The sequence below is a fragment of the Drosophila gunungcola genome (genome assembly GCF_025200985.1).
Source record: "Drosophila gunungcola strain Sukarami chromosome 2R unlocalized genomic scaffold, Dgunungcola_SK_2 000017F, whole genome shotgun sequence".
NCBI classification, from domain to species: Eukaryota; Metazoa; Arthropoda; class Insecta; order Diptera; family Drosophilidae; genus Drosophila; species Drosophila gunungcola.
Window position 1 is genome coordinate 1,508,036 of NW_026453173.1, and position 15,697 is coordinate 1,523,732.

The 15,697-nt window shown below is 35.4% G+C and overlaps 1 protein-coding gene across 4 annotated transcripts in view; it reads left to right on the forward strand.

Moving 5' to 3' along the window:
- Positions 1 to 15,697, forward strand: part of LOC128256368 (uncharacterized) — a 61,770-nt gene that overhangs the window by 9,648 nt on the left and 36,425 nt on the right. For all 4 annotated transcript variants that reach the window (XM_052986669.1, XM_052986672.1, XM_052986671.1 and 1 more), the window contains one exon: positions 9,404 to 9,893. In XM_052986669.1, the coding sequence (XP_052842629.1) occupies positions 9,404 to 9,893 (490 nt within the window). The remainder of the gene's footprint in view (positions 1 to 9,403; positions 9,894 to 15,697) is intronic.

Below are 15,697 nucleotides of genomic sequence, written 5' to 3' on the forward strand. Positions count from 1 at the left end.
ATCACTATTCACTGATGGATTTCTTTTGATAGTACTGCCAAACGCGTATGATCACTGAAACATAATGCAAAAATTATTCTGTCATGATCAGCAAAATAGGAGCGTAAAAATAGTATGCTGCTAGCCTATATCGATGGTGTAAATATCGATAAGAATAAACAGAAAAATCAGATTGTTTGCAGAAAAAAAATAATAACCAAACCAAACAAGCAAAAATTAATTAATTAATGCGTTCAAAGTTTGAAGAAATATTTTCAACATTTTGGAAAAGGTTTCATTATTTTAAAAGGTTTTCGCCCTAGATTTAAGAAAGGAAAAATTTACTTTTAAATTTATTTTGCGATGCCAGTGAAGAAATAGGCAATTTTCTTGTTTTTATACCCTTGCAGAGGGTATTATAATTTCAGTCAGAAGTTTGCAACGCAGTGAAGGAGACGTTTCCGATCCTATAAAGTATATATATTCTTGATCAGCATCACTAGTAGAGTCGATCTAGCCATGTCCGTCTGTCCGTCCGTCTGTCCGTCCGTCTGTCAAAAGTTGTCTTTCTATTGCAGGTAGTATATAAGTCGGAACGAGCCGGATCGGATGACTATAGCATATAGCTCCCATAGGAACAATCGGAATAATAAATGAAAAAAAATTATAACTTTTCTGTTTTTTAATTTTTTGTTTAGTTTTTCGACATATAGTAATGGTAAAATATTTCCGATTTACGATTTAAATTTCATCAAAATCGGACGACTATAGCATATAGCTCCCATAGGAACAATCGGAAAAATAAATGAAAAAAAATTATAACTTTGCTGGTTTTTAATTTTTTGTTTAGTTCTTCGAGATATAGTAATGGTGTTAATATTTCAGAATTACGGTTTAAATTTCATCAAAATCGGACGACTATAGCATATAGCTCCCATAGGAACAATCGGAAAAATAAATGAAAAAAAATTATAACTTTTCTGTTTTTTAATTTTTTGTTTAGTTCTTCGACATATAGCAATGTTTAATTAAGAAAATCATAATTTAAATGTTTTCAAAAGTATTTAATTAATGCAATAGCTGCAAGGGTATATGAACTTCGGCTTGCCGAAGTTTGCTTTCCTTCTTGTTAGGGTTAATTTTGTTTTGAGAGAGTTCAGCAGTAACAGTAGAGTTCCACTTCAAAGTTATCAGTTAGAAACTTATTTAATAAGCCAAATCAAACTTTAAAAAACGAAAATGTATTTCAAATATATTTGTTGATCAGTCTGAATAAAATAACTGCTTTCGGTTGTGGTAATTATTACACCCGTTACTCGTTGGGTTAAAATGATATTGTTACATTGAAAAGTGTTTTACATGCAGTGTTGGGAAAGGTACTAGTTTTTTGCATCTAGGCAAGGTAAAAGATATTTGTGAAAATACACTCACAACAAAATTATCCTAAAATTTAGAAATTCCCCCCTTTTTGTCATTAATGGCAACCCATAAATTTTAAGGTACATTTTTTTAAAATTAATGGTGTCTCTTTCTAAAATACCCCTTGACGCAAGGAAAACTTTTCTAGAGTTTAGAAAAATATTTCTCTAATGTAGGGCAGCTTACCATCAATTTTAGGTCAAATTGTCTAAAAATAAAAAAAAAATGTATACAAATGAAACTTTTTTATTCAGGATGAATTTGTATGTATGTATTTGTGTTGTTTGTTAGCAAACGTAACCTAGCTTATGTTAAGAAATTATTTTGAAAACTTCAGAACTAGTGCACTGATCGTTTTGAACATATAATAAAAATCGCTTTAAAATTTTGAACAAGAGTGCACTAGTAGTAGTGAACAGGTATAAACATTTGTCAATATTTTTCCAATCGACTTGAAATTTAGAAACAACATTCTTTAAATAATAATATTATAATTAATTTAATAATATTAAAATAATATATTATAATTTATTTTAAAACCAAAAAATTCAAAATAAAATGTTATACCATTAAGCCAATTAGAACTTATTTTAAAAATTGCTATATTTTTTGTTACTGTGTCACACTGAAATCGCGATCAGAATCCTATTTTAAGTAACTTATGATCGATAAAGAGAAATAAAAAAAAATGGTACGAATTTTAAAAGCAATTTGCATTTGGATAAAGCAATTTAGGAACATACCTATGACTAATACACACATTTTTTCTGTTTTTTGTTTTTGTTATGCATTAAAAACCCCAAAGGCAATATATAAGGCGGTGAGAGTATGGTCTTACAATTTACTAACAAATAAAGTCCGCCCTAATGAACATATATTCTTGTTTGTATAGATATATCCAATACACAGGCATTCAACACTTCATGCTTAAAAATGTAAATGTACTTCGTAGGGTTAGGCTTTCACTTTTTTCTACACACAACAAAATGAATTGGTTAATACGAGTCTAAAAGTACCCAGCCCATTGATGCCTAGCAAAAAGTATGTATATTGGACAATGATATGTTAGAGGAACCTTTGTGTTCTTATCAGTGCTTGTTTTCAGGTATAATATGGTAAAAATTAAAAAAAATGTAAGAAATGTAAAAATAAAGAACAATATCTCGAGTTAAAAAAATTATCTTAAAAATTTAAAACTTGTGTATATTTGATTTATGCAATTTAACCCTTTACTCTTAAAGAAACAATATTAAATAAATAAATATTGTATTCTTTGAAAAAAATGTAACAGGTAAAAAAAAAGTTTTCAACCGATATATATTCTTGATTAGAATTAGTACACAGAAAAAAAAAAAATGATTGTATTTGTTTTTATGAAATTCCGTAACAAAATAGTGTTAATAGATACCTGGCAAATCACTTTAATAAGTTAGAAAATGTTAGAAACAACATTTTAATAATATCAATTTGACCTTATACATTTTTTTTGTAAATTTGATTTTAAAATATCAAAACGATGTTTTTTTGTCTCTAATGTAGGGCAGCTTACCATAAATATTAGGTCAAATTTTTCTAAAAATTAAAAAACAAAATTATACAAATGAAACTTTTTTATTCAGGATTTGGAAAATAGAAATGTAGAATAAATAAATACACATACTTTAGTATTTAATGTTAAATTGTAATATTGTATCTATATGAAAAATGAACATTTTTATTTGACCGTCGTAGGGAATGGAACCCGGGTCTCGTGAGCTCGAGCCAGACAACTTCGCACTACGCCATTGGCGCTTTTGAATAAGGCTCGGCAAGTCAAAAGACTGTTTGTACTGCGTCAGCGTACAGCATGTATTTAATTTTTAGGGATTCGTTAAGTCGCAACTCCTCAAGTTCAAACAGTCGACTCAAATATTTGTACAGTCCAAATAAAGCTTTAAAAACAAAAAAAAAAAACAATGTAAAAAAAAAAAAAAAGTATCATGGCAGTAAATTTTTAACTCGGTTGGCTTAGATTGCTGGTTAGACGCTCTAACAACTTGTCGAGCAAGGAATATTTCTTTCTTGGCTAGTTACTTTTTAGGGTAAGCCTTCCTATTATAAATAGTATTTATTTTCGGTTTGTTTTTATGTGGTTAGAAGTGTAAATTATCTAAGATTAGATTTAAAGTGGTTTTGTTCTTAATACCCCTTAATTTGATATACTTGTGCAAAGCGTCTTGTTTCATCGTCTTTGGCAACTTTGGTTTGCAACACTGGTGCCAAGCAGCTGATTCACACGAGTTGTTCAACACTTTTGTTGGCCAGTTTCTATCACTGCCTTTAAAATAAGTACCGTTGACCGTTTGACTAGTTTATGTGATAAAGGTTACATATGTACAAGTATAAATTTGAGCCTAGGATGAAATTAAAAAGAGACTCAAGGAGACCTATTGTTGATTGTAGGGCTTCCCCACTGTGCGTCGAGAGCGATTACCAGGCCTAATTTGAGCGCCTCACTAGTTCGTCTGGAGGGTCCCCCTTTTCGAAGGTCTTGAAGACCGATGTTAGCCTGATCGAAGCTGCTGGTAGTTCCATCAGGGTTCCGGGGTGTTGTCTCCATTCTTTTCTAATTTTAGCCATAAATAATAGGGACTATTTTAAACAAAATGTTTATGTTAAGGAAAAGTTGATTTCTATATAAGTACCAATATATCTAAACTTAAAGGCGTTTTTCTTAATTTTAGAAAAGGCTGGTGTATTTATTTTCTAAAAGCAAGGGCGATTTTAGCTATATATATATAGAAAATTAGGAAGAGGTAGCTTAGAATTAAAACACCTTAAGAAAATGAAGCATAAATTTCTGTAGCTGAGAAAAAATTTCTAAACATTTTTTTATACCCTTGCAGAGGGTATTATAATTTCAGTCAGAAGTTTGCAACGCAGTGAAGGAGACATCTCCGACCCTATAAAGTATATATATTCTTGATCAGCATCACTAGGCGAGTCGATCTAGCCATGTCTGTCTGTCCGTCTGTCCGTCCGTTTCTACGCAAACTAGTCTCTCAGTTTTAAAGCTATCTGCATGAAACTTTCCCAAAAGTTGTCTTTCTATTGCAGGTAGTATATAAGTCGGAACGAGCCGGATCTGATGACTATAGCATATAGCTCCCATAGGAACAATCGGAAAAATAAATAAAAAAAAGTTATAACTTTGCTGTTTTTAACTTTTTCTTTTAGTTTTTCGACATATAGTAATCGTTAAATATCAAATTTCATCAAAATCGGACGACTATATCATATAGCTCCCATAGAAATAATAAAGTTATATAAAATAACTATCTAATAATTGAGCTGCAAATCATCATTGCTTCAATGTTTTTAGACATATACGCAAGTAAATCATAATTTTAATGTTTTGAAAAATATTTAATTCTTGCAATAGCTGCAAGGGTATATAAACTTCGGCTTGCCGAAGTTTGCTTCCTTTCTTATTTTTTTTTTAATTTAGAAAACACAAAAAATATTTACAAGTATCTCGAAACACCCCAAGACTGGTGACAGGATCAATAGCAGGGTCGATCTAGACATGTTCGTCAGTCCGTCCGTCAGTTTAACATTGAAATTTCGGAAACTAAAAAGGAATTCATTTTTCGTCACAAAATATGGTATCAGATATTTTATATGTCGAAGGCGCGAATTTTTTTTAAAGGAGTTTTGTTTAATATCATAAGCTTTTGTTTGATATATAGGCAAAGTACCAAAATATTGTGAACATGGTTAAAAAAAAAAACTTTTACCTATACTTTAGTATTTATTTTGTTTGAACTAACTATGTATGGCAAGATTTTAAAGCTTAACTGACAAGAAAGGAAGCCAACTTCGGCAACTATTTAATAATTTAAAATTTTTTTAAAACAACTATATTTAGATTTTTATTCTTTTATGTTTTAAAAGCAGCTATTTGATTAGAACCGATATTCTGAAACAATAAACCACTACTTTGGATCGAAGTATGTTCAAATTAATTGAAAAACAGCCAAATTATAATTTTTTCATATATTTTCCCGATTGTTCTTATGGGAGCTGATTGATATAGTCCGTCCGATCCGGCTCGTTTCAACTTCTACTAAAAGTTTTAAAACTTATGGGCTAGTTTGCGTAGTAACTAGTGGACAATCGGACATGGCTAGATCGACTCTCCTAATGATGCTGTTAGGGTCGGGAAAGATTCCTTCTGACTGAAATTAAAATACCATTTGTAAGGATGTAAAAATTAACGAAAAAATTATTCTTTTTTGAAAAGTATCTGATTTGAAATAAGTTTGCTTAAATTAAGATTAGTTTTAAATTTAAGCAATAATTAATATTTTACAACTCTCTAATGAAAATGTTTCTTCCTTTAACCTGAAACCATTTTTTATTGCATATTCCACACCAAATTGGTGGTGGATACTTTTAGGAGGAAATTCTTGCCTATGCAACGTGAACTTCTCCAAATGAGAAAAGTAGCCGCTTTCGTTGCTTTTAACTTTCGAAAACATTCATGCAGAAAAACTAGTTATATACCAAAAGTTAAGGAATCTCAAAGGCAACAATTTAAGCTATGCTAAAAAAGTGAAATATTTTACCAATCCGCGCTCAAGAACTCCCTTAACAAAATGTTAAGTAGGTCAATTTCTCCACTTTCTAATGTCTTGATATACAATTATTCATTCAGCGATAACTTTCGATTGGTGTATTACTCGATACGATCTGACCATCACAGCCGACTTTCAATTCTGCCTCTAAGTATGATATATATATATTTGTAGTCTCCTATGGCAACTGGCAGAGGCGTTTGATTAGTATGAGTTTTGCTGCCTTAGGACTAAATAAATATGTTTGTAATTGTTATCAGCAGGGTTGAGAACCAGAGTGGCAAAAGGCAATGAAAAAGGTCCCAACAAATCACGTCTCACAACAAAAACTTTTTTTTTAATTAGCTTACCATATTTGAAGAAACACATAAGGCCTGACTTAAAATAAGTCCCATGAAAGTTCTTGTTTTTTTCGTACCATAACAACCCTTGCAGCCTTCCCTACATTCGTTGCGAAACTACATAGAACAGGGACGGCGGACGTGCAAAAAATCGAAATCGAGCTTGAGACGCAACCACAAAATAATTTTTAAAATGTCAAATACTTATACCATATATATCTAATTGTTAAATTTTAATCGTCCGATTTTAATCAAATATAAATATCATAAAAGTCAAGTACTATATATCGAAAAAGTAAAAAAAAACAGCTAAAATATTATTTATTACATTTTTTACCGGTTTTTTCCTTTGGAAGCATTTGGGTATAGTCGTCCGTCAGACTTATCTACCTACTACATACACCATTACCTACTATATACATATACCTAAACCTATACACCTATACTACAGATTGCTTAATAGCTGAATATTTCTGCATACTAAGAAATTAAAACTATCTAACTATTGTCAACAGAAAACTCCTTCCTCAACAGCTTGCATTGATACTGCTTGCTGTCTAGAAGACTACACTTTTATTAATGACGGTAATTTTTAATGAAACAAATGTGTATGTATTGTCAAAACTGTGTTTCAGCTTTTTATACCCTTTCAGTCAAAAGTTTGCAACGCAGTAAAGGAGACATTTCCGACCTTAAAAAGTATATCAACATTCTTGAAAACATTAAAATTATGATTTACCTGCGTATATGTTTTAAAACATTAAAGCTATGATGATTTTCATTTCAATTGTTCGATCGTTCTTGTGGCAGCTATATGATATCGTTTTCCGATTTAATAAAATTAAAGGCGTAATTCAGACTTATTAAACCATTCCCATGCAAAAAACAATTACATTAATAATTTAAAAATTAGAAAAGTTAAAATTTTGTTTCACAATTTTTTTTTAATTTTTCGATTGTTGAAACGTCTTTATTTGCTGAGTTATAATTTCAAACTGTTTTATTTCATAAAGTTTCTAAGCAAATAATAGCCTTATTCCATTGCCGTATTAGTGCACTTTTTAAATGTGCCTGATTCCATTGGCGCATTAGCACTTAGCTAATGCTACTCCGACATGTGAGTGGCACGAACAGCTGATCTGGGTTTGCTTACTTTTGAATTTTTGCAAGTCAAAACGAAATGAATTAAAAATCATGAATATGAGCGAGTTTACAGATAATGCCCAACAGGACATCCATAATGCGACCGAGGCATTCGCCCACTTGGACGTCAAAGAAGGGGAGCGGATGGTGTTGTTTAACGGGTTTGCAAAGGAGACCACCACAGTTTCTAGGAAGGGCAAGGATCCCCGTATATGTGAGAGTATTTTCCTGCCAGAGATCCAGCTGTAATGCATTGTGGTACTGCGACCAGAATTTGCTGCGTGTGCTCTTGTTTCCAGTCATTTTTATACAAAATAGATTTTATATTCGAAATAAATCAAAATTGCATATAGAAAACAGCTGTTATAGTGGTGGTACGAACAAAATATCGTTAAAAATAATTATGTTCGGTGCGAATGATTTTTAATCGCATTTACTTATCGCATTTATTTTAAATGCGGCATTTAGCCTTATAAGATTCCCTGTGTAAATAATTGCACATTAGGCTAAATGCGTTTTAATGCGCTAATGGAATCCGGCTATAAAATTAGTGTGATTCGTATTCTATTCTTATCTATGGCCTACGCAGAGACCGCATCTGTTTGCCCTGGCGGGAGAGCTATATTCTGACGAGCAAAGAGCTCATAAAATCTTATAATCGGGATTATTATCTTATTTCTAATATCCCACGGAGTGGCTTGTTTATCCCTAACTTGGGAAAGCATTCTTAAGTGCGATAAGGGAGATCACAACTACCTTGATATCACTCGCTCCCATGTGGTCATTTTACATGTTATGTGTAAATGTGTTTTGTTTGACTCAAGTGGCTGCTACGTTCAGCTCATATACTTATATTTATACATGTTCTTGTTTAAACAACTGTTTTTATAGAAGCTTTATGATATGGTTTTCCGAATTTGATCAAATTTAAACCGTAAACCTTTAAATAACAAACTAACTTACTAAATATCAAAGAACTTTAAAAAAAATAATAAAAATTATATAATTTATTATTTATATAATTTATTATATAATTTATATTTTACCTCAACACTACCTGTATTAAGTCGGGCAACACAGCTGATTTCAACAAGAGTGGTTCAACACTTTTGTTGGACAGTGATGGACTGCCTTAAAAAATACAATTTGCTATTTTTGGCTACCAATCCCTTTTGGATTAATTTTAATCGTTAAATGTGAGTACCAATAATGCATATGGATTAGGAGAAGCAGAGCGCCAAATTTTGATCACCGCTATGGCTCAGACGAAACATTGGCTGTTGCTGAGAGCAGGAGCGGCAGTCAGCTGTTTTATTCCCCCCCGAACGGAAATTTCCCTTAGGGAATTTTTTAACAAGCACGGGAAATTTTCATATGTTAAAATAAAATCCGAAAATGTTATCAAATTCACTTCCGATTGAAAACCGGAACAGGCCCTATTCTATTGCTATCATCTGATTTTGATTTATTCATGTTAGTCACATAAAAACTGGAACTATTTTTGTTTAATTACGTCGGCGTACAAATTAAAATCGACAAAATCTTCCAGAGATCACACCTTGAGAGATCGCACCTGATTCTGGAAATGACATTTTTTTATGGTACCATTTTATTATAAGTGTAAATATGGTTTTTCACCTATTTTTTTTCGAAAGATTATAAATAAAATAATTATTTTATTTTTTTTAACAAGCCAACAAGACATTATAGTCAACAATCCGCTCGTAAATCTAAAGAAAGAGAGTTTTTTTTCGACACCTGCTGTCTTCTTTAACATCTGCAAAAGGTATGCTGTACAGCCGGTAACAGCCATAAAAGCACAGTTTTTTTAAGCTTAAAACATTTTTTTATACGAATATTTTTTCTCTAACTTATATTTGCGACTTTCTTCTTTGTTTTATCCAGAAAATCAACCGGATCTTAAACAATCGGAATCTTTCTGGCAGCAACATGTTGCCACTCCCAGTAGTTCAACTCCATTCGATTCACCATTTTATTCGGCAACACATGGACTTGTCCAAACTCACCCCTCTATAAGCGCGAGCAATGCTGGCCCCGTCCCACTAAATAGTAACAGTCTTGGGACTGGTATACCCTCCTCAAGCGTTGCTGGTAGTAAGCCATCCTTGACCGTAGGCAGCGGGTACCTTAACTCACGTGGAAGTCTGCCATCATCTGCTCGTTATCCAGCTAATAAGATTACAGGCACCGTGGTTGAACCCAATCCAAAGTCCCCGTTTCGGCATTTAGACTTCTCAACTAGCGCAACTGCTGAGCTGCGACGCAATCCTGCACTATCTGCTCCAGACGAATGTGCCCGCGCTTGTCGCGAGGGCGAGCCTCCAAGAATTTGCTATTATCATTTTACGTTGGAGTACTACACCGTTCTGGGCGCGTAAGTATTAAATTCTGCGGTATTTTCGATTTCCCTTACAGAAAATAAAACAACATATTGATCATAATATAAAACCAGTTATAAATAAAGAACAAACAAATTTGTTTTTAGTCTTTTTTGCAGAACAAATAAGGCTAAAATTTACATTTTTTACCAAGTAGCCAAACAGTAAGCCAACTTCGGCAGACCCAAGTTTTTATACACTCACAGCTACAAAAACATATATTATTCTATAAAACGACAATAATTATATCGATTATTAATTAATTTTTCGATTATTTCTATGGCAGCTATTTTGTTTATTATTTCTTTATAACCGAAAACGCATTTTTGAAATCGAAATTATGCATATCCCTGGTTATATTGGTGTTACAATAAAGCTGTGTCAAATTTGTTACTTTTATGGCGCCTTGCAATAGCTCATCCGATCGCCCAATTTTTCAGATCTCGATAGCGACTTCAATTTTGTACTTTAGGGTCTCTGGTTGGATGTGCATAACACTTATCGTTACAGAGGAGGTCAGTTGACATTCGATTTCCGAATGTACCGCAAAAAGTTGACTGTAGCGTTCGCTGTGTGGTACCTACGCCGTCCCCCTGGAACCATCTTCCATTCGAGGGAAGAATAACGTCCAAAATACAGCGTTGTAGATGTATTGGCATCTCCTAGACGAGGTGTGTGTTCTTGGAGCCCCAACTGCGGCAATTCAGCTTAATGACCACCAATAAACCACAAAGGTTAAATGCTCATTTAAAACCAAGCGCTTTTCGGCCCATTGCGCGAACTGAAAACGCATGAATTGGTCTCCCACAAATAAAAAGCAATATAAGGGTTTTATTAGCATTCTTTCTTCATCCACGCAGCTTATATTAAAGTCATTAACATGTCTTTAAATCTGCCTGCATCCTGCAAATACCAACTTAGTCTCCGAAGTTTTCAATTCTGTTTTTTTTGAATTGGTTGGCCAAGTTAGTTAAAGCTCACAAGGCTATTGGTGTGGCAGCCCCCCGGGGGTAAGTTGGAGCCCGTTCTTGCTAGCTTGTTAACCTGTGTCCCGAATTCTAAGCAAAGAAAATTTTGAGGTGCTTAGCAATTGCGTTCGATAAGCGATACATTTACTGCTTTTCAGTTCGACGTAATTTAGATTAATCTGTCCTAACCGAAGCTCTCCCTCCCATCCGCTTAAGTGCTTCCCGCGTTGTAATGATATCTGACTGGAACACACTTTAATGAAAGAGTACTTACTAACTTTGGATTTTCTCCTGTTAGTCGTTTTGAAGTAAATATAATTTTGAGCCGAATAATATTTAGACTCGCAGATCACCGGGAAGGGGTTCACTAGGAGTTCTACCGTGACGTGCCCAAGCACGACAACAACTGATCAAAACGTTCAAACAGTCAAGTAAATTGTTTTGGAAAATCGTCGAATCACTATCAGGGAAGTTGCTGATGAGATTGGTATATCGCTTAGCTCGTGCCATGAAATTATTTCAAACGTTTTAGGCATGACACGTGTGTCAGTGAAGTTTGTTCCAAAATTGCTAAATTTTGACCAAAAGAAACGTCGATTTGTTGGCCAAAAACAACACCACATTCATGCCTTAGCCACCGAATTTGGTCTCATGTGCTTTTTATTTTTCCCAAAACTAAAGAGACTTATGAAATGACGGAGATTTGCAACAGTTGAAGAGATAAAGACTGCATCGCTGGAAGAGCTGAAGGCTATACCGAAAAGGGCTTATGAGAAGGGTTTTTTTTTTACCGATTGTTCTTATTTGAGCTATATACTATAGTAGTCTTTTGGAAAAGTTTCATACAGATAGCTTTTAGAATTGCCTCATGTGACTTTTTCTTGTTCCTAAAACTAAAGAGACTTATGAAAGGACGGAGATTTGCAACAATTAAAGAGAGAGAAAGACTGCATCGCTGGAAAAGCTCAAGGCTATACCGAAAAGTGCTCCTATAGCTCCTACTATGAGAGTAGTTTGCGTAGAAACCATAGAGTAAGAACTATATAGGGGCACCGTTTGCTCTGCCGCTCTCTCGAGTGACTTTTCCAGTGATGCCACCTAAACTAAAAAAGGGGAAAATTTCAGTTTCTCACGGTTGGAATTCGAACTTGTAAATTGGCCCCGCGGTGAGTTTCTGCATCTAAACTGCTCCCACTGTTATTGTCTGACCTAAGTCTTTATTTTCTATTATTGGATCCTCCCCTTACTGTTGTATTCTATTTCTCTATCTTTTCTTAAAGACCAACATCTTTGCATTGCCAAAATCTGAGTTCTGACCAGTTGTGTGACCCAAAATCAGAGAGCGCTGATGACGTTTTTCTCTCTGATGTTAAGTCTCTACGTATGTTTGCAATCCGTAAAGTTAGATTGGTTAGAGTGCCACATCGTTAGAGGAAGGTTCCCCCTTTGAAGACCTTCAATGACTTCTTGCTTAAGTAAGCCGATCTGTCAATAGATCTGACTCCAAACTGTCTATGAGAAAAACCAACTAACACGTGTACCGGAGGTAGCTTCCGTTATGTGAAGAACATAGCTTCAAGACAGATACACATGAATGACTCTTTACTTGGCTTATTCTTCAATCAGCTCACCTGAATTAAATAGAGAATATCTAGACATTTAACTGTTACTTACTTTTTAACGAAGAAAATACCTTCTCTTGGGCTAATGAATTAAGCAGAAGTGATTGAATCCATTTTATGGCAATGAACGCAACTATGTAAAAGGGGAAAAGGAAAATACTTATTTTCCCGAGCTTTTTTGTTTGATGTGGACAATGTTGTGCTTTTTTTTATACGCCTTATATATTGTTGTTTTAGTTACCTTAAAAAAAAATTTCATCCAAAATATAGACTCATAGGGGCGTGGCAGACGGTTTGCGGTGAACATTATAGGGCATCAGATGGTCATCGAAAAAATATATAAATCATAATGCATTTAAATGGTAAAAAAAATTCCCCTGATAATAACGAAACTATTTTTTTTGTAAATTTTCATTTTTTTTTATTTTTGCACCATTTTTAAGTATCTTAGTATGTCCCTACTCGTTGAAGATGCGACTGCTCGAACCATCTGGTGTGGTTCAAGGTTGGCTATTTTAATGCGTGGTATGCACGCAAGGTTAAGTAGAGTGTACCTGCCAAAGTGGTTGTGCGCTGGGCACAAACACAGGAGGTGTTCTGTTGTTTCTTCCTCGTCTGTCTGCAACTACGGCAGAAGTCGTGATACTGGACTCGGACTCTCTCTGTCTATGAGGCAGTCCTGTTAGTGCACCGATTAGGACGGTTATATACTTCCTGTTGCTCTGAACAAAAGCCCTTGTTCTTTTTGGGTTACGTTTGGGCTAAGTAAGCCTGGAAATTTTGAAGGTGGTAAATAAGTTCCATCTGCTCTCAGAGAGACTAGTAGCAGCCTGTTTTAGGAGAAGCTTGCAAGTGGCCATGGGCATGCCTACCGTGGCCTTCTCGGGAACGATATCGGCAGTTGTCCCTTGTCTGGCCCGCTTATCAGCAACACAGTTGCCTGGGATGTCTCGGTGACGAGGCACCAATATGAGATTGATTTTGAGTTGGTTGGCCATCTCGTTAAGAGATCTGCGGCACCCAGAGATGATTACCGAGGTGGAGTTAAAGGGCTTTCAGTGCTGCTTGAGTGTCTGAGAAAAGGTATACATCTTTGTTATGAAGTAGGGCTGAATTCAGAAGGGTCATTGCGTCTTGTATTCCTAAGACCTCTGCTTGGAATACACTACAGTGGTCTGGCAGTCGAAAGGAGTATTTGATGTCCAGCTCAGGGGAGTAGACTCCGCCCCCTGCTTGTTTATTCAATTTGGACCTGTCCGCGTAGATGTTGATGGCAATCTCCACCCGGTGTGGGAGGTTTCATCCCGTGATGGGATGAAAACTTTGTATAGTTTCGTGAAGTATAAAAAGGGAGTGACATTGCCAGTTGTATTGCCTGGGTTAGTTATCAAAGGTTTGTAGGATGGAGGAGTGGCCCGTTGGTCCAGCTTGCCAGGCCGTTGGAGCATGCAATCTCAGTGCGGTTTTTGCAGCGCAGCCCTTTGCAAGGAGGCCCAGAGTTTCAATGCTCAGAATTGTATCTAGGGCGTCAGTGGGGGTTTTGCGGAGCGCGCCATTGATGCAGAGTTCAGCGCTTCTTTGAACCCCCATTTGCGTCCCATTGCTTTCTTGCTTCACGAGTGCGATCAACTATGTTTTCTGCCCAGAGAATTTTCCTGTCTAGTATCAGGCCGAGGTATTTGGCTTTTTCGCTAAATGCTATGCGAGTATGGTGAAGTTTGGGTGGGGTGAGTTCAGGTACTTCGGACTATAAGCAATGAGGCAGAGTTTATACTTGGCAGACGCAAGTATGCGCATCTGAACAGATTTTCATTGTTTTGATGTGTGGAGGAAAGGCAAAGTTGCTTAAAAACGGGTTAAAAATAAATGAAAATGAACGGGGACATTGATGATATCGAATTAATGCTAGTTTCTGCAGTGCAGCAACAAAATCCAACCATAATGAAAATGAAGGATTTGGCGGGGATGTCGGCAACAACATACCATACCATACATCATCATACCATAAAGTAAGAAATATATAGAGGCACCATTTGCTCTGCCCGAACCCCTGCCAAAGCTCTGCTGAGAGCCTTGTTCGAAGCTAAATTTGATTTCCCACCCCACTTTTCAGTTTTTGGTTAGAACTTGAAATTCGGTCACGCGGCGAATTCGCAACTGCACTGCTCGCCCTTAACAACTTACAAGTTGTAAAGCAACCGTGAGAAACTGCTATTTTCCTCTCTTTTTGTTCATGTGGCACTGGAAAAGTAACTCGACAGAGCGGCCGAGCAAATGGTGTCTCCATATAGTTCTTACTCTATGGTCATAGATGGTTTAAACTTGCTATTCGGTTTCGCGGTGAACTTGCAACTGCTCTGCTCGCACCAGCCCTTATCAATGAGAGCGAGAAGTTCAGCTCCAGAAACTCACCGCGGGGCCAAATTACAAGTTCGAATCGAACCATGAAAAACTGAAATTTTTATCTCTTTCTATCCATGTGGCATCATTGGCAGAGCAGCATCATTTACCAACACATAGCAGTTCATTTACCAACACATTAAAAAAAGATCACGAACACAAGTAAAGAATTCAGTGTAGACCCAGTCGGAAATAACACGCTTCCAGGATGTATTCTTTCACGCTTCCTTTGCATGCGAAAAAACGCATTCCAGATCCCTGAAAGCTCCCTTTCCTTTTTGTTCGAGACGGGACAAGAAGCAAGCCTACTTTTAGAACCGATCTAAGAACGAATATTAATACGTTCCATTGGAAGGTATGTAGATGTAACATTGCAAACGCCCAGCTTTCCCTTTCATTTTTTCTTTACGAAGGAAGCATTCTACAGCGCACTGTTAGAATGAACTCAGAAAAGTTCCTCGGGAACCTTTCTGGATTGCTTCCAAAGCAAGCATTGCGTAACACTTCTCAAGAATGAACATTGAATATTGAATGAACACATTTAGAATGATTCTAAAACCTGCCATCTAATAGTCTTACCCAAGAATGCAAATATTATCGTTCCCAAAAAAGTTGGGAACAGTTCTATTTTATAATTTCAATTTTTATTTATTTAATTTCTTTTTATTGTTTTACTCCGGGTCGTTTACTTCCTCTCTTATCTTTTTGGCCATACCTTTAGCCTTATAAGTGTTATTATTAGCCCTAGTGCAGGTCAGTGGAAGCTCTTTGATGTGGTCGGTGAAGCGGTGCTCAAGTTTGCTTCCTTTC